General features: G+C 36.8%; 2 protein-coding genes across 2 annotated transcripts in view; one reads left to right on the top strand and one right to left on the bottom strand.

Moving 5' to 3' along the window:
- The window catches only part of MBOAT4 (membrane bound ghrelin O-acyltransferase MBOAT4), a 10,712-nt gene extending 8,793 nt beyond the window's left edge, over positions 1 to 1,919 (bottom strand). The window contains exon 1 of the mRNA XM_074329697.1: positions 1,813 to 1,919. The gene's annotated coding sequence lies outside the window, so the exon portion shown is untranslated. The remainder of the gene's footprint in view (positions 1 to 1,812) is intronic.
- Positions 1,861 to 21,025, top strand: DCTN6 (dynactin subunit 6). Its single transcript, XM_019750524.2, has 7 exons — positions 1,861 to 2,002; positions 7,135 to 7,199; positions 14,819 to 14,924; positions 16,284 to 16,372; positions 17,482 to 17,529; positions 18,901 to 19,043; positions 20,564 to 21,025. The coding sequence occupies exons 1-7, from the start codon at positions 1,980 to 1,982 to the stop codon at positions 20,660 to 20,662; spliced, it is 573 nt and encodes a 190-aa protein (XP_019606083.1). The 5' UTR covers positions 1,861 to 1,979; the 3' UTR covers positions 20,663 to 21,025.

Below are 21,025 nucleotides of genomic sequence, written 5' to 3'. Positions count from 1 at the left end.
GTGTGTGTGTGTGTTTGAGTGAATTGGTTCTGCTTCTCTGGAGAACCCTAATACACATGCCATAGAAGTCTTTCAAATTAATTTAGACAGTTATCACTTGAAAATCGATAGGTGTTTATATGCTTGGAGAAAACAGAATGTTCTAAATTCATCCTGTGAGATAACAGAAAATATATATATTGGTCTCGGGCCCCAATTCCTGCCACAGAGTTCCTAAAACTCTTGTAAATTCCTAAATGATAAGGGCACTAAGAACATCTTGTTTTAATGAGGCCACTCTGGGTGGGTTCCCAGATGGGGGCTGGTCACCAGAAGGACCAAGCCATGATTAGAAGCATGGACCTTTCAGCCTTACCCCTCTCATTGGCTATCTTCTTGGTAACCAGAGGCCTTAGAGGTACTTTCTGTTGTCCTGGCACATAGGCTCGTGGCCAATGCTCAGATCCATCTAAACCTAGGCTTGGTTTAACATCAAGGTCAGATCCAGAGCTTTCTTTTATTTTAGCTATTACAAATAATAACCAAAGGATTGGTTATTAGCATGCTTCTTATTGTTTGCATGTACTTACATTTCCAATGAGCCAACTCCTCAAGAGTCGGGTTTACCCCCATCTCTAAGTTCCATCGGTAACTTTTACCTTTAGTTACTGATCACAGTGTAGCTGCAGTTTCAGTTTCATACCATGGGTGACTAGGTAGCCATCCAGGGATCAAAGGTTCCTCATCCCCCACCCTTTTATCCTTTCTCTTCCCACCACATTTCCATGAGCCAGTGCAGTTCTAGCAAATCCCACTTCACTGACACCAACTGTAATGAAAAAATTGACACACTGAATATGATTTGACATGTGAGAATGAAAGGATCAAAGGAAGGTGGGCATGGGACAGGTGGAAGCTGTTTGGGAGGAGTCAGCTTGGCTTCTTAGAGAATGAAAGTGTGATTAGAGAAAGAGGAAGAGGAATATGAAATTAAAGAAGAGAGAAGTAGGCAGGGGCTGAATCTAGCTCAGAGATAGGTTATGGAAAGGAGTTTGGATTTTAAAAGGAATAGATAGTAAAAACCAAACTGGATTTGGTTTTTATTTTATTTTTTATCATTAGAAACTATTTTTTATTGCTGCATTTTTTAAAAATTTGTTTTTTAAAGGATTATTTTAACTACAGTTTTGGATGAGGGTGGAGGGCAGGGATGGGGGTGTGACTTTAGAAATCAAAGGTGGAAGGAGCAGACAATAGGGCTGAGATGGCGGCTGAGAAGTGGAAGAATGAGCTCTAGGACCAGCAGAACTTCCTGGTGAATGATACATGGAGAGGTGAGGAGTGCGTAGGCTGACTCGAGGTCCTGGAGGTGGATTCCTTTACTGAGATGGAGATCAAAGGGCCATTTGGTTGGAGAGAGGGTGAGAGAGTAAATCAAAGCCCCATTCTGGACGTTTTAGGTGGTAAGATTTTGAGGCAGTAAGCAGTCGAATAATTAGATGTGAAGCTCGGCAAAGCGGACAGGACTAGATATGTTAACCTGAGAAAGCCAGCAGGTAAAGGTACGTAAATTATGGGAACGATGAGCCCATCAACTAAGAGATGAGCTCACTGAACAGGAAATGGGCTCAAGGCCTAGCCCAAGGAAGCTTGAGGACTAGAGACCGGAAAGAAGAATGAAAATAAACGGTGCGACATAATGAGGTCATAACGACGTGCGTTGGATTAGACTAAACGGGTGTTTTAAATCCCAATCTATCGCTCCCTGGACTGCGCTACAATCAGGTGCTGCTACGCACCTCCCCGCGCCTCGCACAAACCGGCTCACCCTACCAGAGGGGGCGCAGCGCGTCCTAGCTGGTCCCGCCCCCGCGGGCACGCCCTCGCCCCGGCTCCGCCCTCTTCCAATCCTGCCAGGCTCTCCAATCGCTTGTAGAGATCATCGCTTTGCCCAAGCGGTAGTATCGATCTCGGCTCCAATTGGAGACCCGATCCAAACCATGGCGGACAAGAGTCAAAAGAGGTGGGTCTGCTGTTTGAGAAAAGCTTCTTCTCAACGCTCTGCAGAGGTGGAAACTTTTCCTGGTGACCAATGGTCGGGACTGAGATGATGTCTTATCCCTGACACTCGGCCTGGATAATTCCTAAAGCCCAGGACTGGCGTCCGCCGAGGGGGGACGCGACAGAATTGGGGTAGGGCGCTCTGGGCAGGGATGCGGAAGCCGTGCCAGGATGGTTTTTCTTTCATCCCCTGCCGACCTCGTCGTTTCTCTCCCGCAGCGCGCCTGCGCGCGGAGGCCTCCGGGCGGGGTTGTGGGCAGAGAATGGCGTCGCGCCTGACGTTCTGCTGCACTAGGTGCGGCTGTTCATTGGCGGCTCGTAGCTGCTTTTGTTGTGTGTTCCCAGGCACCCACGTTAGTGTTGGCCGCTTCCCGGTCCTTTCCTACCTGTCGTGGGTCGTGTATGTTTGTATAAACCGATTCACTGTCGCTTGTCAATAAGGGGGCCGCGCCCGGACTAGAACTTGACACTGTGCCCAGCGTGGACAAGCTCCTTTGTAGACGTGTGAGGACAGTAATAGTGGCTTCTTCCCAGTCTTCATTGCTGGGAACTGTTGCTGGTGGACAGGAGCGGCTTGGATGCGAGAAATGCTTAAGTGAGACTATTTCCCAAAGCAGCAGTGTTGATCACCCCCTGCTGGCACTTTGAAAAGAAAACCGACAAACTTTCTGGTGCCATAGGTTAAAATTTAGATTTTTCTTCTACTTAGGTAACTGTAATCTTTTCCCATAAGCTGCAGAGGAAAGACTATGAATATTATGTACAGTATACAGTAGTGTGCAGTGGAGATGAAGGTATTGTTAACTTGTTATTTTCATAGTTATTGGGTCTTCAGCCAATGCTTCTCTCAGCCGCCTGCTACCCACTCCGTCTCACCGAGGTGCAGTGGAGTCTACTCGATGTTTGGACCACGTTTTATTTGGTCAGGTGGTGAATTATTTCGTGCCTTACGGAGAAGTATGCCGATTGTGACACAAACTCTACCATCAGTCTCTCTCTTAGGCGTAAAACCGAAGACAGAGGGGCACTTATGAATCGCTCCTATTCTCATCCAAGACAAGTCAGATAATGCTCTTTTCATAAAAAATCATAGTGAAAGGGAGGCTGAGGGAATGAAAAGTTGGAATGTGAAATAAAGTCTAAAACGAGGCATTTTATAAACCCTAATTTAGTTGACCCAGGGCTTAATAAAATTGCATATTTTAACACACAACTCCCCTTACCCCTTCCCACTCTAAATGAAAAGCATCAGAAATAGCGTTTACAAATGGTGATACCTTCAAGGACAGCATCATTGAGCTGTCACAGAGAAAATATCCAAAATGACAGGTTGTTTCCAGAAAACTTTCAATGAACAGAAAAGAGATGATTGGTGTTAGGATAATGATGCCTCAGGAAAAACTGCTTTAAGAAATTTCTAGTCTCAGTTTCCTCATCTATAAAATGAGAGGGTTGGGTCATTTTCTGCTGTTTTGTGTTACTGACGTTCCCTTCTATTCACTAGAGGTTATATATTTTCTGTGATTTCAGCAGAGTCAAGCACACATAGTAACCTAGGTGGGTCATTTTTAGAAGTTCATTAACTTAAGCCTTGTAGGTAATTTCATGAACTTGAGTCAGTGCATGTGAAAATGATGGAAACAGATGTAGGTAGCTGTGTCTAATCTCACAAACATTACTTGAAAGTAGACCCAGGGATTATTAGTTGTTTGTTTGTTTGTTTTAATATATATTCTTTTTGCTTAAAGCTTTAAAAACACTTTGGTAGAAAATTTTGTTCACTGAAATTTGTAGAAGAAAATTTTGTGTATATCTTCTTTCTTTAGTTTTTCATATCAGTAGGGAAGTTGATGTGATTTACAAGAAATATTTTTGGTGTCATTTTGCACTTTGGTAAAATTTGGGGGGATTCTAGAATATGAATGATGGAGAGACACATAAAAAAGTTTGTATCCTGCTGATTCTCAGAGCTTTATTTCTGGTCTATAGCTTTCTGAATAACTCCAGATTGGTGTTTTCAATTGCCTGCTGGGTCTTTCTCCTGAATTTTCTGTGGATACCTCAAACTGAATTCATCCAAAGCTTAACAAAATAACTTCATTTATTTCCTTACTTTTGTATGAACTGATGTTTTCAGATCTTCCAACAGATATGTCAAATGCTAGTAATGTTTTTTTCAAAATGCTCCTTACATAACTTTCTTTTTTCTTTTTCTTTTTTTCCCCTTGGAGATCTTCCCCTTTATCATCTTTGTTCTCTAAGACTATTGTACAGCTATTGTCCTGATGTTTCCTTCAGTCCTTAGAAGCTAGAGCCTTTGTCTTGTCTGTTGGTTTATTTTTATTTAGCTAGGTACATTCTTCAGCAGCATTCTAAGAAAGAGTGCATAGAAGATACTTTTTTTTTCTTTTAAGTCTTTGCAATTCAGAAAATGTCTTTATTCTCCTTCCATACTTGATTGCTAGTTTGGCTGGATTGGTACAGTATTTTCAAAGAGGTGTCCCGAGAGTGCAACCAGAAGTGTCCAAGTGTCTCAGTTAAATTACAGCTGCAGCGTCATGGATAGCTATCATAAGTAGAAAAACAAGAACACCTCATCACCCCAAACAAATTAACATGAGATAAGAAATGGGCCAGAATATAACCATATTGAATATTCCAAGTATTCACATTTCGTTCATAATATATCCTTTCATTCCTTATACTGACTTGTATCGTGTTTCTGCTAATACAGTATCAAGCATCCTGAGTGTAATATGACAGAACATTTGTGAACAATGGTCTAAAAATACTATAAATGAATACCATTGTGAATATGGTATTTGAAATTAATGAGAAGTGAAACTAATGAATAATAATTTTGTCCTTGATTAAAGAGGATTGTTGCTGATGCAATGGGAGAAAATGATTTAGAGAATAGAAAAAACGGTCTTAAAGGAAAACTAAGGAGTCTAAAATTCATTAAGTGATACTTAAGAGTTATAAGAAAGTCTTTTTAGATAAAATAAATAACAATTTAAGGGGGAAGACCCTTGTTGGCATCATGATTTGAGGGGAATTTTGTAAAGAAAGGGGGATAAAACTTCACCCTGATTATGCGAGTGTATCTAGGACCTCTTTGTCACATGGTCTAAAGAAACATTTATTTATATTTTTGTTTGTTTTATTTAATAGGGGATGGATTTGTGTGATTCAAAATGCACATGATTAAAAATGGTATTTAATGAAAAAAATCTTCCATCTACCCTTGTGTTCCTGCTGTCCAGCTCCTCACTCTGAAGGCAGTGAATATGATGTTTCTTATCTTCCAGAGATAATTTGGAAATATTCAAACAAATACAGATGTTCAGCAGTTACACACTAGGACAGCTATACTGCTTGCACCAGTTGTAAATGATGCTCAAAAGTTAGAAAAATTGTATGTGCTATACACTTAAATATTTTATTAGAACTGCAACTGTGTCCTATGTAAGTTCATGTTACCTATAATGAAAATTTGCAATCATCAAGGAGGACAAATTAAAAAGCATGAATCTGTTTCACAGTAAAATGTTTGAAAAAATAAAACCTTGCAATAACAATATTTTTAATAAAAATGTATCCAAAAATGACATGCAAAACAGAAAGTACCATTAAATTTTTTATACTCTCTACTGTAAGTTAAAAATAAGCAAGCATTTTCATACATGAATGTTTATAGAACTTAAAAAAATAATATTGATATGAATGAATTATTGCACTCTAGATTTCTGGTCCTTGCTGGTAAAGCCGAAAAGAGAAAACAACTTTTTGGAAAATTTATAACTCAAGGCAGTAACATTTTAGTCCACAAAGCTTCAACTGTTTCACATACCAGGTTTTAATAACTTACTTAAAATGCTAAGTTCATGGCTTAGAAGATAATTTGATAGGTTTTGTTGATCTTATGTAGCTAGGACAAGACAAGGATGTCTGGTCTCATCACTCCTATTTGTATATCATACGGGAAGTCTTAGCCAAGGCAATAAGGCAAGAAAAAGGAATAATATGCATACAGATTGGAAAAGAAGAAATAAAACTGTCCATATTCACAGACAACAAAATTGATTACATAGAAAATCTAGAAAAATGTTACTTGAACTAAGTGGGTTTAGCAAGGTTGCTGGATACAAGATCAATGTACAAAATTATTGTATTTCTATATACTAGCAATGAACAACTAGAAGTTAAAATTTTGAACAATCCAAAAAGAATTATAGTCAAAATACCTTAAATGGTATTGTTAGTTCATAGAAACTGAGAGGATCTTTAACACCATGAATAACATAGTTACTAAGAAAAATTCTTTGTTTAATGGGAACAATGACTGCCAGTTTAATGGGGAAGTCATTAGTGGGTTCATGTCAGCTCATGGCTCAGCTAGGACAGCATTTAGCTAGATTCAGCTGTGTCCAACAAAAGATCACAACAGAATATTAAAAAGCATCAATAAATTATAAATTATTAATGTTTTGAACAATTTGCACTATATATAACAAAGAGTTTTATATATAGTTGGAAAATAAATAGGAATATTTGTGTGTGACACCAATTTCTATGTAAATATTACCTTGCTGGTTGTTAAATAATTTGAATGTACAGTCTTTCCCCACCTTTGTACAAAAATAGTGGCATATTGTAAACTGTCCATTTTCTGGCTTTGCTTTTTCGACTTCATTTAGCCTGGAGATCATTCCAATTCTTTACATAAAGGATTATTCATTCTCTTTTATGTGTATCCATTGTTTAATATAATTTATTAACTAGTGCCTTCCTAATAGATATCTACTTTGTCTTCAGCTTTTTGGTATTTAGAACAATGCTGGTGTTAAAAAAGAAAAGGATCCACAGCCTCTTTTTTCTCAAGAATTGTAGTAAGGCATCATGTATGATTTTAGCCCAATGGATAGGGTGCCACTTGAATTTATATTATTACCCTCTTACAGTTTACTTTGCATTTTTCCATCAGTTTTTTTTTTTTTTTCTTAGCCTTTTTCTCACTGCAGTTCAGGTTAACTTCTATAACTAAATTTTTAAACCTTGTCCATGATAAGTGTTACCTTTTTCTTCCTACAGTGTGAAGATTGCTCCTGGAGCAGTTGTGTGTGTGGAAAGTGAAATTAGAGGTGATGTAACTATAGGTAAGAAAATAGTTCATTAGTGTTGTTTCTCAAGAATTGATGTGATTTAATTTTGGTGCTTTATAGTAATTGGGTATTATATTTGTTTCACTGATATCCTAATTTTATTGACAAAACAATGTATTTTCTCCCATAAGTGTTTAATATTTCTAAAAGAATATATAATGTGATGGAGTCTATATTTAAACTTCTATAGGATAATGAGGCAACATAATAAAGTAATTTGTTTATTTGAGGAACATCTATTGTGTACGTACGATGTGCCAGGCACTGTGCTAGCATTAGGGACACAGCAATGAACAGAGCAGAAGTTACCGCCTTTGTGGAGCTTACATTCTGCTGGTAATTATTAAGATTGTGGACCGTGAAATCTGACACACTTGGGTTAGCATCCTTGCTCTTTACCCGCTGGGTTACATGGGACATATTTCTTAACCTCACTAACCTTCCTTTTCCCCATCTCTGTAAATGTGTGCTTTACGAATAAGTTCAGCTGCATGTAGGGGTGGCTTACACATGCCAAGTTTATTCTCTTATATAAAAAGTCTAGAGGTAGACAATTTAGGGACGGTCAGTTGATTGTCCAAAAGTTCCGGCCTTGCAGGCAAAGATGTGATGGCTAGAGCACCAAGTGTGACCTTGGATAAGAAAGAGGAGTGGAGACAAAAAAAAAAAAAAAAAGGGGGATATACCTCCCAGTTGAGTCAGTTCCCTTTAAATAATCTTCCTAAAAGTTCTGCACAGCCCTTCTTTGTGTGTCTTTTGCCTTGGATTTAGTCTTGTGGACACATAGGGCTGCAGGGAAGGCTGGGAAATGTTTAGTCTTAACGGAGCGCAGTGCTGCCCCTAGTAAAATAGGATTCTGTTATAAGGAAAAGGGAAGAATGGATAGCACATGCAAAATAGGAGTGCCTACCTCCTAGGTTTTTGAAGGATTAAATAAGAGAATATTTGCGGATTAAATAAGAAAGTGATTGCTCAAAACCTAACAGAATAAGCACACAATGAAAGTTACCTAATTGTACTACTAAATCTTATCTGTGTAGCCTTGCTAGAGGTCAAGTCCAACATTTAAAACAAATGCATAATTCAACATGTGGCAACTCGCTTGTATGAACACGATTGAGTTCCCCCAAACTCACATTTTACCCAGTTCTTTTCAATATGTTTTCACTGGATATGGTCCCCTTGTAGCTTTAATAATGTGAGCCTATCCCTGCCAGCAGCTACATGTTACTAGAGTAGAGCTTTCAGTGAATTAAATACACTTTCAGAGAGAAAACATGTCTTGTTACCTTATATTAACAGTATGTTTAATAGGAAAAAAATTATAAATTTTAGTAAGTCTAAGCTTTTAACCAATTTAGGCATTCAGGTCTTATAAAAGCAGTGAAGATTGTGTCAGTATTACGGAATATCAGTAGGAGTTTGCCAGGTTGGATTTATTTATTTTAAATTGACATCATTTCAAAGTTTAGAAGGTGGCCCTGTTTCTTTTCAGTGCTGTGTTAGCTCTCTGTTAACTCTTCAACCACTTACAACTTTTTTATGAGGAGACATTATCATGGCCACGTGTTTATCAAAATACTCATCTACATTGTTTTTATTCTGGTGTTTTCATGGTTTCATCATGAATCAAAGAATGACATCTAATAGTAGCTCCCAAGATATTCTATGAATAGAAGGAAAGCAACACTAAAATGATGTAGCTAATTATATAAACTTTGCCTTTCATTTCTACTTCTCCATGTTAAACAATAAGTATACAATATTTACTATGTAATAGGTATATAGAAACTATATAACAGGTAAATAGAAACTACCTCTATTGGTACAAATATACACACGGGTATACCTCTATGTGTTTGTGTGTGTATTTCAGATTTGAAATAACTCCTATTACTTGTAGAAGCTTTTCTGAAAAGCAGTAAAGGCTTTATCCTATGAAAGGTCAGCCACTGGACCACTGCATAGCATTGGGGCGTGAGGGCATCAGGAGTCAGCACTCTCCATCTCCTGTTTCTCCCTCTGTCTTTCACTACTTTGTGCTCCTCCCCTTCCTTTATCCCTTTTATCCTCCTACTTTCCCTAAGTATTGAAATTATTTATCTCAATACAGTGATTAAATCTTTCCATATAATATTTGACTGGTTGATAGGGTACAGTTCTGATGATTAAACTATAAAGTAATAGTTCAACACAGATTTTCAGTGATGGATTATAACATAAGAAGTAATAATTTAAAAAAATGGATTTAAATTAATCTTTATTGTTATTTTTGACCCGGTTTTTTAAAACCAGAAAATGTGCTCAAATACTTGACAGAAACATCTCAACTTTAAAAATTAAGGAAAAGATTCAGAGTTGATATAGTTCCCCAGTGTTCTGTCTGCCACAGTTCTTATCTCATTTTTAATATACGTGATTCTTATTTTTAATTATATATATAAAGATGGAAATTTTCCAGAATTAGTATTTAGATAGTCATTTCTATCATTGTTGTATTTGGTATAAAATATCTCTCACCTTTTGGCTACTGTTAATTCATTTTTCTGATATATCAGATTAAAAAGCTCCTGGGAGATATAATTATAAAGTTAAGTCAAAGCACAGAGTAGAGCTAAGTTATCTGATTAAAACTCGATTTCTGAGCTTTTTCATTTTATGGCTTCTGTTGTTTCTGTTTTTTATTAATTTAGCAGAATAATTGATTTGAGTCTTTTTTTTGTTGTGCTATGAATATAGAAATTTAAACACTTAATAAGCTGTTTTCTGGGTTAAGTAGCAATAAACTTGAGTGTAGTTTAATTAACAGATTTTTCAGGATGTTATACATAACTTTTCATCCCCTACTTGTTTATATATATTCTTACCAAATTATTCCATTCTGAAATATTTGGAGAAGAAAGTAAATTTTTCCTTTACTATGTTTCAGTGGAGTAGAACTTTAAATCCAAACTCCAGTTTTCCTAGAGAATCAGGTATTTGGTTTAACAAAGAAACTAGTCCAAAGCTTTGAAGTATTTTCCTTAACCAGAAACCATATGACTTGAGGTTCTGCTCGAGTTCTTTCATTAGAGGCTTCTAAGAAACAGACCTGGGGAAAAATAACAGCTCTCTTGTTAATTATAATTTGGGTAAATAAGGTTTCATAGTATCAAGGCTGTTTTTAATTAGGCTGCCTTGATTCATGGGCCATGCATTATTTCCTATCAGTGTTGTTTTGAAAGCCGAAAATATTTCAGAAAGGTACTTTAAGCACAGTCCTGTAATCCCATAATGGGGTGAAAGGCAAGTCTGCTGGTGTCAGGCCCTGGCTCTGGGGGAAATCACAATGTGAAGGCAGAACTTGGCACAATGGAAGAGCTTTGTGGTAGAAGCACTATGTCCCACTTACTCTGTCTCTCTTGTCATTTGAGTTTTTAATATAGATCAAAAGCTCACCGTTTATTGTGGAAATCTTTTTCAATGAGGCAGAACAGTGGCTTTTACTTAAGAAATTCATGGACTATAAAGCAGTTCTTACAGGTACTTCAGCTTACAGGTCAAAGGAATTGTTTTAATTTTCAAAAGAGAGCTTGTGGCTTTTTGAACTATTTATTGACATATGTACACAAAGATTGCTTTCTGTGGCAAAGATAGAGAGGAAAAATGTCCTTTACCAAATGAGGGGAATGGAAATTTGATGCAAGGAATGTCTTTCTGGCTATGTCGCATCAAGCCCAGCCAACCATTTACAAAAATAATTCATCAGCCAGTAAGGCAGCTCCAACTCTAGACACATTTATCCAAACAAGGAGATAAGCCAAATAGGGTTTCAGCACATTTGGTAAGAAAATATACAAACTGCCCTGCCAGAAAGAGCCCAAGAAGGTTCACAACAGTCTTTAAAAAAAAAAAAAATTTTTTTTTTCCATGGTGACAGATTTTCATTTTTAAAGCGTTTTAACCTCAAGACCTTTACACTTGGTTTGAATTCAGACCTATTCTAGGTAAAAGTGCTTCCTGCATGCAGTAAAGCGTGGAGCAAACTGTGCCCACATTTCCGCGTGCTGTCGCGCCCCGGGTCTTGACACAGTGCTCTGGCGCTGACCTCCGGCACAAAGCGGCGCCATGCGCATCACTCACCCGAGTCCGAACATTTCGGTTTGGCGAAGTTCTTAAAGGAGTTCTCATTTACTGAAGTACATGTATTCTAACCTCTCTAGTCTCTTCCTAAAAAAAGACCTACGGGAGGTCTAGGGGAACGCTTCCGTTTATTGTCGCCCATGACATTGGCTGTTACTTCACAGCTCCAAGTTGCTAGTTTCACCTTTTGGTTATTTCAGCCCTGAACCACCAGGACTTGTAGTTTGGCACTGCTGCCACCAGGTGGAGGTGGTGTCTTAAGCACAGGTCTCACGAAAGTTGTTAATGCTGTACCCCCCAGTCAAGGCCCTCATATTTGTAATCAGGAGTTTCCTACCGTGTTTCCCCGAAAATAAGACCTAACCGGAAAATAAGCCCAAGCCGATTTTTCAGGATGACATCCCCTGAACATAATCCCCAATGCGTCTTTTGGAGCAAACCTTAATATGAGACCTGGTCTTATTTTCGGGGAAACATGGTGGTTATTTACTAACTTATTAATAATGATAAAAATAACAATAAGAAAACATCTGGTCAAAATAGCTCAGGCATTATTTTTAAATAATGTGTAAGAAGACATCTTATGAGACTTGGGATTGATATTTTTAAATTTGAGTTTATCTTTTTTTCCTATAACTAATGTGTATCGATTTTGAAAGGGAAAAGTGAAAATAGCAATTCTTTTCAAAGCTATACTTTAGAGCAACTTTTAAAGAAATATAGGTCTAGTGGTACCTTTGTTTTATTAGTCCATTCTCACGTAGCTTCTTGCATATCTGCTTGCTAACAGCTACAGGCTGAGGGCCAGCAGAATATCCAGTGCCTCTGGCTACTTAGCAGCAGTGCAAAGGATCTGCTTTTTAATCACAGCCATGATGATCTCTTTGTCCTAAGAGTTTTAATGCTAGTGGGGGAGTTTTCTTTATCAATTTTTTTACTATCTTTCAATAAGGGACAGATATTTTTCCCCCTGGTTGGAAAGAGTCATCCTGATAACCTGAGTAGAGTAAAACAGACCCTTTTCTTCTGTATCTTAGACCAGAAGGCGTTCTTTTGCTTACTACCGTTTGATAAAATTATTTGTTAGCTCTTAGTGTCAGATAGTGATGAACCTCCATTTTTAAGAACTGTGGGCTAGACCCCATGATCTCCCTATCAAACACTATTTCCTATAATCCACACTTCAACCCTATGAGGTAGATTGTTAAGAGATCTCATCTTTCTATAGATGAGAAAACAGGCTTTTTGAGAGATTAAACACATAGCCTTTAAGTGCTGGAGGCCAGAGTCTAGACTTTCTAGACAAGGGGTGGGGTACTGTCTGGGATTTCAATTACAAAGAACCTAAAATAGAAAGATCATGTCCCTTTATCATAGAACATTTTGAAGTAAATTATCAATCTAGTATTGTGCAAACTACAGATTTAAATTGGCTGACACAGCTGGAATACCGGTAAGAAGTACCTCGTGTCAAAGGAATCCAATGTTTGTTTCAGCATTGTTTAGTACCTCTCCCCCCAAAGTGGTAACATCTAAATGCCCATTATTAAAGGATTAATTAAATAAATTATGGTATATTAATATGATGCTAAATACTGTTCAACCATAACAAGCATATCTACTTAGATGTGCTTATATGGAAAAATGACCATGACATACATATTAGGTGAAAAAAGCAAATTACAGAATAATAAGTACTATTCCTTTGTTTTAAAAAAAAGTATGTGCTTGCAATCCATGTTTTTTTCTTCTTCAAGATGAATTTACTTTTTAACTTTCTAATGAGATACAGTAGTGCTTAAGTCTGGAATAGTATACTTCAGACTATTAAGAATACTTACTTCTAGCGAATGGGATTAGTATGAGAGGATCTTTATATGTTTTGCTTTGTTTGAAGTTTTTGTAATGAACATATATTCCTTTTATAAGTGTGTGTGTCTGTGTGTAACAAAGAAGAAATGCACATGTGTTCACAATCATGATCAAGTTGAGAAGCTTCCCAAGGATCTGAGAAATCCTGACTTCTATCCTGAATAGGAGAATTTGCCAGGGAAATTTTACGTTAGCAGCGGAAGATTTGGGGAGCCAGAGGTGACATAGCCACTTTCATGTTATTTCTTACTAGACTGTGCGTCCTTTGTGCATCTGGTTTTAGCTCTTCACTCCCCTCTTTCCCCCCAATCAATCCTCAGCTCTTCATTGCTGGGAAAAAAATAAGCTGCACTGAGGTTCCTTCCAATTCTCTGGGCACCAGGAACATCTCCTTATTTATTTTAATACACTTGTGAGTAAGTGTGTAAAGTTCCCAGTTTTTAAGATAACAGGCTCCAAGGGCAAAAATAGCATGTGTGTCTCTGTTTACCCCCTAACATACAGCACTGCATCTTGCCTGTCACAAGCAGATAATGATTATTGAATAAATTAACAATTTATACAACTGAATTTCATGATCCATGTCACCTTCCTATCTGCTGGTTTGCTTGTACAAACAGCCTTGGTATTGGGAGACAGGTAGAGCGAGTGTTGGAGGGAGAGGCTAAAATGAGGTTCTGTTTTCTCACCAGTGGTTTCGTTATCACCAAGATGCTAGGACTGTGGGTAAGTAAAAGCTACGAGGGAGAAGGTGTCAGCATTCCAGCATCTGGGTTTAGGCGATGCAGTGCCTCTATCAACCTGATCATGAAATAAATGGATGTGATGAGAGTCCTTTCCTGCTCCCTTCTATTTGAGATTAGAGGCATGGCCCTGGGTCTCCCTATAGCAGAGTCTCATGACTCCAGTAATCACATTTAGCTCCTTCCATTGCCTTCCTTTAACCTTTTCCTAATTTTAACTGTTAAAAATCACATCCTAGACCAGACAACAGAAGCTCTGCCTCCTCCCCATAGGTGAGCTTTAGTAGGGATAGTGACAAAGTAATAAAGCTAAAGTTGGTTTCCATATTTTCTGACTCCTGTCCAGCCCATACTCCCTCTTAATCATTTAATAAAAATACGAATCCTATAGTCGACCAGCATAAGAAAGTGTTAGGTGGTTCACTAGCATAAGAAAACACCAAGGTTGTAAGCAAAGAGAGCCTTACCTTTATAAAGGAAAGGAAGGGAATTAATTTTTATTGCCAACTATGTGCCAGAATATTGGGTCTACAAACATTATCTCATCTAACCCTTACAACAACCCTGCAAGACTGGTATTATCACCATCTCCATTTCACCACTGAGATAACAGAGGCTTCAAAATAGAGGGTGAGCCTGGGCTGTCTGGCTCCAAAGCCTGTGCTGTCTGTCTCCACTCACCTTGGTTTGAGCTTTGGCACTAACTGCTAATGATAACAGCCGAGGAGATAACATTTGTAAAGTGCCCTGGGTGGTGCCTGGCACCTACTTTAGAAAATGTTCCTCCCAACAGCCTCCTTTCCCCTCCGTCACCTCCTACCCTCCTGTAGGAAGCTTAGCCTCCACCAATAATTTCTTTCACCGTACTTTTAACAGGACCTAGGACAGTGATCCACCCTAAAGCACGAATTATTGCGGAAGCCGGGCCAATAGTGATTGGTGAAGGTAACCTAATAGAAGAGCAGGCGCTTATCATAAATGCGTGAGTAAGACTTACAGGTACTCTGAACTAAGTGCCACACATCGTGGTTTATTCATTTCCGCTTACCGTAGGGACCTTTTAGAACTGACATCTGCGCAGCCCACTGTTTTATCTCTAGGGAAACATTCAGCATCTTTTTCAACACAAGCAATTAGAAAAATGAGGAAACCAAAGACCAGACAAGTGAAGAGACTTGTCCAAGCTGAGGTAGCTCCTTGGTGGCTGACTGCACTTCCTGACTTGCAGTCTGATCATTTTCCCCTTTTGTATCATTGCCTCCTGTCTTCCTTAAGCAAACGTTTCCCGAGTACCTCCACTGTCCAAGTGCTGTGCAGACCATCCTGAAGGGAGTCCTTTGGTTGGATTTCTTGCTTCTGGCTGAAATGTTATTATGCATGCTCAACACGTGAACTTTACTTTGACCTATATCTTCATATGCTTTGTAGGAGTAACACCCAGAATTATATTTGAAAAAAAATGGGGTCCTAGAGGCAATTTTTAAACTTTAAAGATTAAAAAAGTAGTAAAATATTAGAACATGTACATGATCTTAGTGAACTAGACTGAAATACCCGTGAAATTTTCATAAGCATTTATAAAGCTTTCTAGATAAAATTTTGGCAGGAAATGCAAGCTTATACCTAATTTATAACAACAATGTATGGAATTTGTAACAAAAATCTTGAGAAAATATTTAACTGATAAAGATTTTTTTTTTTGTCTTAATGCTTGCTTAGGGATTTGGAGTTTCTCACTATATTAAGAAGTTTCTTTTTAAAATGTATTTTGGCACCTTTAGTGCAAGTCAGTTAAAAATACCTATATTTGCAATAACTCAACTGTCAGAGATAAATCACCATTTTAAAATGATTTCCTCCTCTTAGACCACAAAAATTTTATGTTCCAAATATTTCAACTAACTACCTAATAGCATAAAATAATTATTTAATGTAAATATCTGTTTACGTTTCACAATCTCAAATGATTAAGAATGGAAAATTTTCAACTTAGGTGTGATTTTGATTCCAATTCAACAAGCTAAAAGTCAGTCATTCTTTGCCAATATCTTTTTCACCTGGTCCTGGAGAAGGCCCTCTGGGCTTTCAGTTTAAAAGGTAAAGTTATAGAAGGAAGGCTGTCCATCTATACATATCCGTGGCTTGTTTACATTTCAGTAGTTCTTTTTCATCTCAGAATCAAGTCGTCTCCAATAATTTACCTGGATTAAGAAATTACTTACAAAGCTACTTATTTTAAGCTTGATGTAGTTAAAATTGAGAGAATGAACTCAAATTCTAAAACAGGATAATTGCTTATTGCGTTATTGACTTTTTGATGATTTCTGTCTTCTTTTTATAGTCACCCTGACAATATCACCCCTGATGCTGAAGATCCAGAACCCAAACCTATGATCATTGGCACAAATAATGTGTTTGAAGTCGGCTGTTGTATCCTTTACAATAATTTAATATAAATCATCCCCAGCTGTCTTTTAGTACCCAAATCTCCATAGAAATTGTCATAATTTATCAAATATATTTATATATATATACATTTATTACATGTTTAGCACTAGGCCATCCAGTTCTTTGAAAAGACTTACTTACAGTGTATCAAAAATATTATCCCTTCTCTTCCACTGAATAACCCAAGAGTAAAGGAAGTATGACATTTTCAGATGAGTTTGCGCATGCACACACCCTTTTCGCTCACCATTTTGAAGGTATCGTTCCTATTGCTACAACTTGTTGACACGTAGCAATGACTAACTGGCAGTAGACACAGAAATAGTAATCTTGGCTTCTGTCCTGATTTAAGTACAGCTCTGTCCATTTGATTCCTACATAGTTTTAGCTTGACAATACATTGTCTGATGCAAGGAAATGGGTGTGGGGATGAAAATATTTCATTGTTTTGGTTTTTCTCCCCTGGAGTGTTATCAGTTCTTTTGCTTGATTTTGTACTCTAAAAAGACAGTAAAATCTTTTTATGATGTCAGCTAAACATTATTTTATAGTAGAAAATACTTGGAGGAAAAAAATCTAAATGTTTAACAATAGCAAAATATTTAAATAAACATCAAATGGACTATTAGGACCATTAAGCAGTCATTTAAAATTATGTTTTTTAACAATTTTAATGTCATATAGTAATGTAAATTCATAGATAACAAAGTGAGCTGCAGAAGTTTATACAGTTTTAGTTTGATTTTCAGTTATATAAAGGGATTTATACATATTTATATAAAGATATATGAAACCATTAACAGTTATCTTTAAGTGATTGGTGCAAATATGTCACTCATAGAATTGGGGTATAATGAGGTGCTCATTTCTTTAAAAAAACATAGAAGTTGTTTATTTATACATAGAGGTATTTATATTTAAAGATTAAAACTTTCTTTCAGACTCCCCTGAGCAGAGTTTTGGCCAGGCTGAGCATGCGTGGCCCTTCCCATGCCTCTGTCCTCTGCAGTGCAGGAAGGATAAAGACCTAGTAAATTAGTAGAGAAAAAAGAGGAACATATTTATAGTGTTTACTTAACTCTGGCTTACAGATTCCCAAGCCATGAAAATGGGAGATAATAACGTTATTGAATCAAAAGGTAAATTATATTTGGAGTTTTATTACAAACAGTGGTTCCCTCCTTTCTCTTTGTGGTGGCCGGAATACAACCTAAGTACAGGCATACCTCATTGTATTGTGCTTTGCTTTATTGCACTTCACATATATTGCATTTTCATTAACATCAAGGCAAGACACTCCACCAGCAAAAAGACTACAATTTGCTGAAGGCTCAGATGATGGTTAGCATTTTTTAACAATAAAGTATTTTTTAATTAAGGTGTGTACATTGTTTTTTAGACATAATGCTATTTATTGCACACTTACTAGACTATATAGTATAAACATAACTTGTATATGCACCAGGAAACCAAAAAATTCATGTGACTTGCTTTATTGCAATATTTGCTTTATTGTGGTAATCTGGAACTAAACCTGCAATATTTCCGAGGTATGCCTGTACAAACTATGGCAAAGTAGTATGCTTAGAAGGAAGGTGTGGTTGGAAGTGGACTAAAGTAGCTGTGAGACTAATTCTTTGCCTTTAAGGAACCCAATTTGGTAATGTGTTTAATACATTAAATTAAAAATTCAGCTGTGTATGCTTAAATCAGGATTGAATTAAATCACAAAGTTCAAGTGAAAGTTTGGAAAAAGATTTCTACTAAATCCTAGAGTCAATGATAATATAGTTGATTAATGCTGTTGTAGAATTAAGGGAAAAAATCAGTTTCTCTAGCAGTTTGCTTTCTTTAATTTCATGTCTACTACCCTAGCCAATCAAAACCAAACGTAAGCTACTTTTCATAAATGAGGCCAAGCAAGGGGGCCATGTAAAGTCACCACCACCTTGGGAAACAGCTGTAAGAACTAAGGTTCAGAAAGAACCTGAACTGTGAGGCATCTTTAGAATAATGCTTTATCTTTCTTGGTTCTGATTGGCCTGAAAGAAAATGGTTCTCTTTAAATAATAAATTTAGACTTTTTGTTAATCTACTTAATGGTTTTTATCTTAATTTAGATTACCAATGATTACCATCACCATTGTCATTTCTGTTTATTATATACTTACTATGTGTCGAACCTGTGCTCAGCACTATACATTCACTATCCCATTTATTCCTTACAACAAACTGTGAAGTAGGGTGGTCTCTCCATTTTATAGATAAACTTGCTCAGAGAATTTACAGTGACTTGCCCAAGGTCCTACAACTAATCAGCTGCAGAGCCGATTTGAATACTAGTTTGGTACCTGCCTCTGTGCTATACAAATTCTGAAATGAAGTATTTTCTTTAATTTTTTTCTTAAGGCCAGTTTACATTTTTATACCTAAATCATCTTAGAAAAACAAAATAGTGTTCTAATCATTTGATGTCTTAAATTGTAATTCTTCCTGTGTTTTTACTGCAGCATACGTAGGCAGAAACGTAATACTGACCAGTGGTTGCATCATTGGGGCTTGTTGCAACCTAAACACGTTTGAAGTCATCCCTGAGAATACAGTGATCTATGGTGTAGATTGCCTTCGTCGGGTGCAGACTGAGCGACCACAGGTACTAGAACCTCTCATTTAAAAAGAGTTCTTTCTAGGGCTGCTAATTTTTCCAAAATACTACATAATTTTTTTAATGTCGCAGTGAGTCCACTATTTAGAAAGCAAGTGATTAAAATAAAACATCAGAGAAACATTCCTAAAACTAAAGTTTATTTGCAGTGGAATTACTCAGTTTTTAAGTTAATATAAAAAATATGTACAAAGATGACAGTGTCAAATTGATGATGGGAAAAGAAAATCCAGAGATATGATCCCTGGTCTTATGCATTTTCACTGAAGATGCATCACCAAACCATAAAGACATAATGATTCCTCCTAAAATATTAATCTTAGAGGGTAAGGAATGACCCTATCAAATTTATACTGGACAGCCAATTTAGGCTCATCTATTAGTTTACTAACATAGCTAGGTTAAAAATAAATACACTGTGAATATGTAAGTGTGTTTGGATATTTTCCTGGCTTATGAGAAACCATTCCCTGTTAATAACCAAGAGTAATGAAGAATACATATTGGAGTTTCTTGTTAGAGTAGGAGATGCATAAGAAAGAGCATTTGCAGCTTCCTTTGGACAGAAGACATTCTGATTGAAATTTGGAGCTTTAGTGGTTGGCACATTCAATATATTTCTTTAATTACCCAGCCTCCTTCCATTCCTCCAAAAGAAAATATTTTTCAAGATATTTGTCACTTTGCCTCTAATTCTTAGCCATATTTTATCAGAAATTTAAACTCCAGTTCTTTCTGGGTTATACTATTTCTGTAATGTTTGGCTTTTATTATTACTATTATCACAAGCAAGATGTAAATCTGTAGACTAAAAAGGAAATAACAGCCAACCCAATATTTTTTCACTATCTTCCTGTATAACAGCAAAAATGATGAAAGAGGGAGAAATGAAGCTGGAGTTGGGGAAAGGAGATTAGAATTCAGTGAGCAAGAATACCTGAAGTCCAGTACGTAATGCTATGCAATACTGTTTTCCCAATTTCAGTGATTATAAGGATCATGTAGAGGCTCTTATTTAAAAAAGGATCCCCTAGACTTACTGAATCAATGTCTCAGGCAAGGGCCTAAAAAATCCATATTTTTCATAAGTACCCCAAGTGAGTTTTACAGTGAGGGGAGTTTGGACAAAGCTGGTATATATGAAGAGTGAAGATCAGTTGGGTATCACGGACATGTGCTGTATAGGTCTTGTGGAAAGCAATGTACTCTGGGTATTTTATTTATGTTGTCTTCTGTAATTGGAACTTTTTAACATTTTAGAGGCCAGGATGAACTCTATAAGAGCAAGATTGAAAATGGAATCGTATATATGTTTATATATAAAATCTTTTGGCCTTATTACCAAACTTAATATATGTTCACTGTAAATTAAACAAAACAAAACAGGTAAGCAAAAATAAGTCAGTGATAATCACCTGTAATTCCATGACCTAGTGATAATCATTTCTACCTGGTACTCTTTAACTTTGCTTTCTGTAGATCAGTTCTTAATTACTTTATCTTTTTAGCCCCAGACACTACAGCTGGATTTCCTGATGAAAATCTTGCCAAACTACCACCACCTAAAGAAGACTATGAAAGGAAGCTCAACTCCAGTTAAGAACTAAGAACAATATATGACATCAAGATAACATTTGGTCTTTGACCACTGTCTTTTGAAAGGGCCACAGTGTTTATGCCTTCTTAGCAGTTCACAGAATAATACATGTTAACTTTATTTTGTAAAAATTGAGTTAGACAGAAAAGTAATGAATTTTCATTGTAACTGTCCTCTGTAATTTATATAAAACGTATTATTTTCCTATATTCTTGCTCCTTTTCTGATTTATAGATTTAGTTTTCTTTTGTTCTGTAAAATGTCGGCCACAGATTTTAGTTATACAAAAGACTAACCATAATAAGAAAGGGCATATTGTTATGTATTTATATTCTAGCACCTAGTAAACTAAATAAAAATGTTGATGACAAGA

The sequence above is a fragment of the Rhinolophus sinicus genome, linkage group LG04 (assembly GCF_036562045.2).
Source record: "Rhinolophus sinicus isolate RSC01 linkage group LG04, ASM3656204v1, whole genome shotgun sequence".
Lineage (NCBI taxonomy): Eukaryota > Metazoa > Chordata > Mammalia > Chiroptera > Rhinolophidae > Rhinolophus > Rhinolophus sinicus.
The sequence above is the reverse complement of the archived record's forward strand: the minus strand, read 5'-3'. Positions and strand labels throughout refer to the sequence as shown.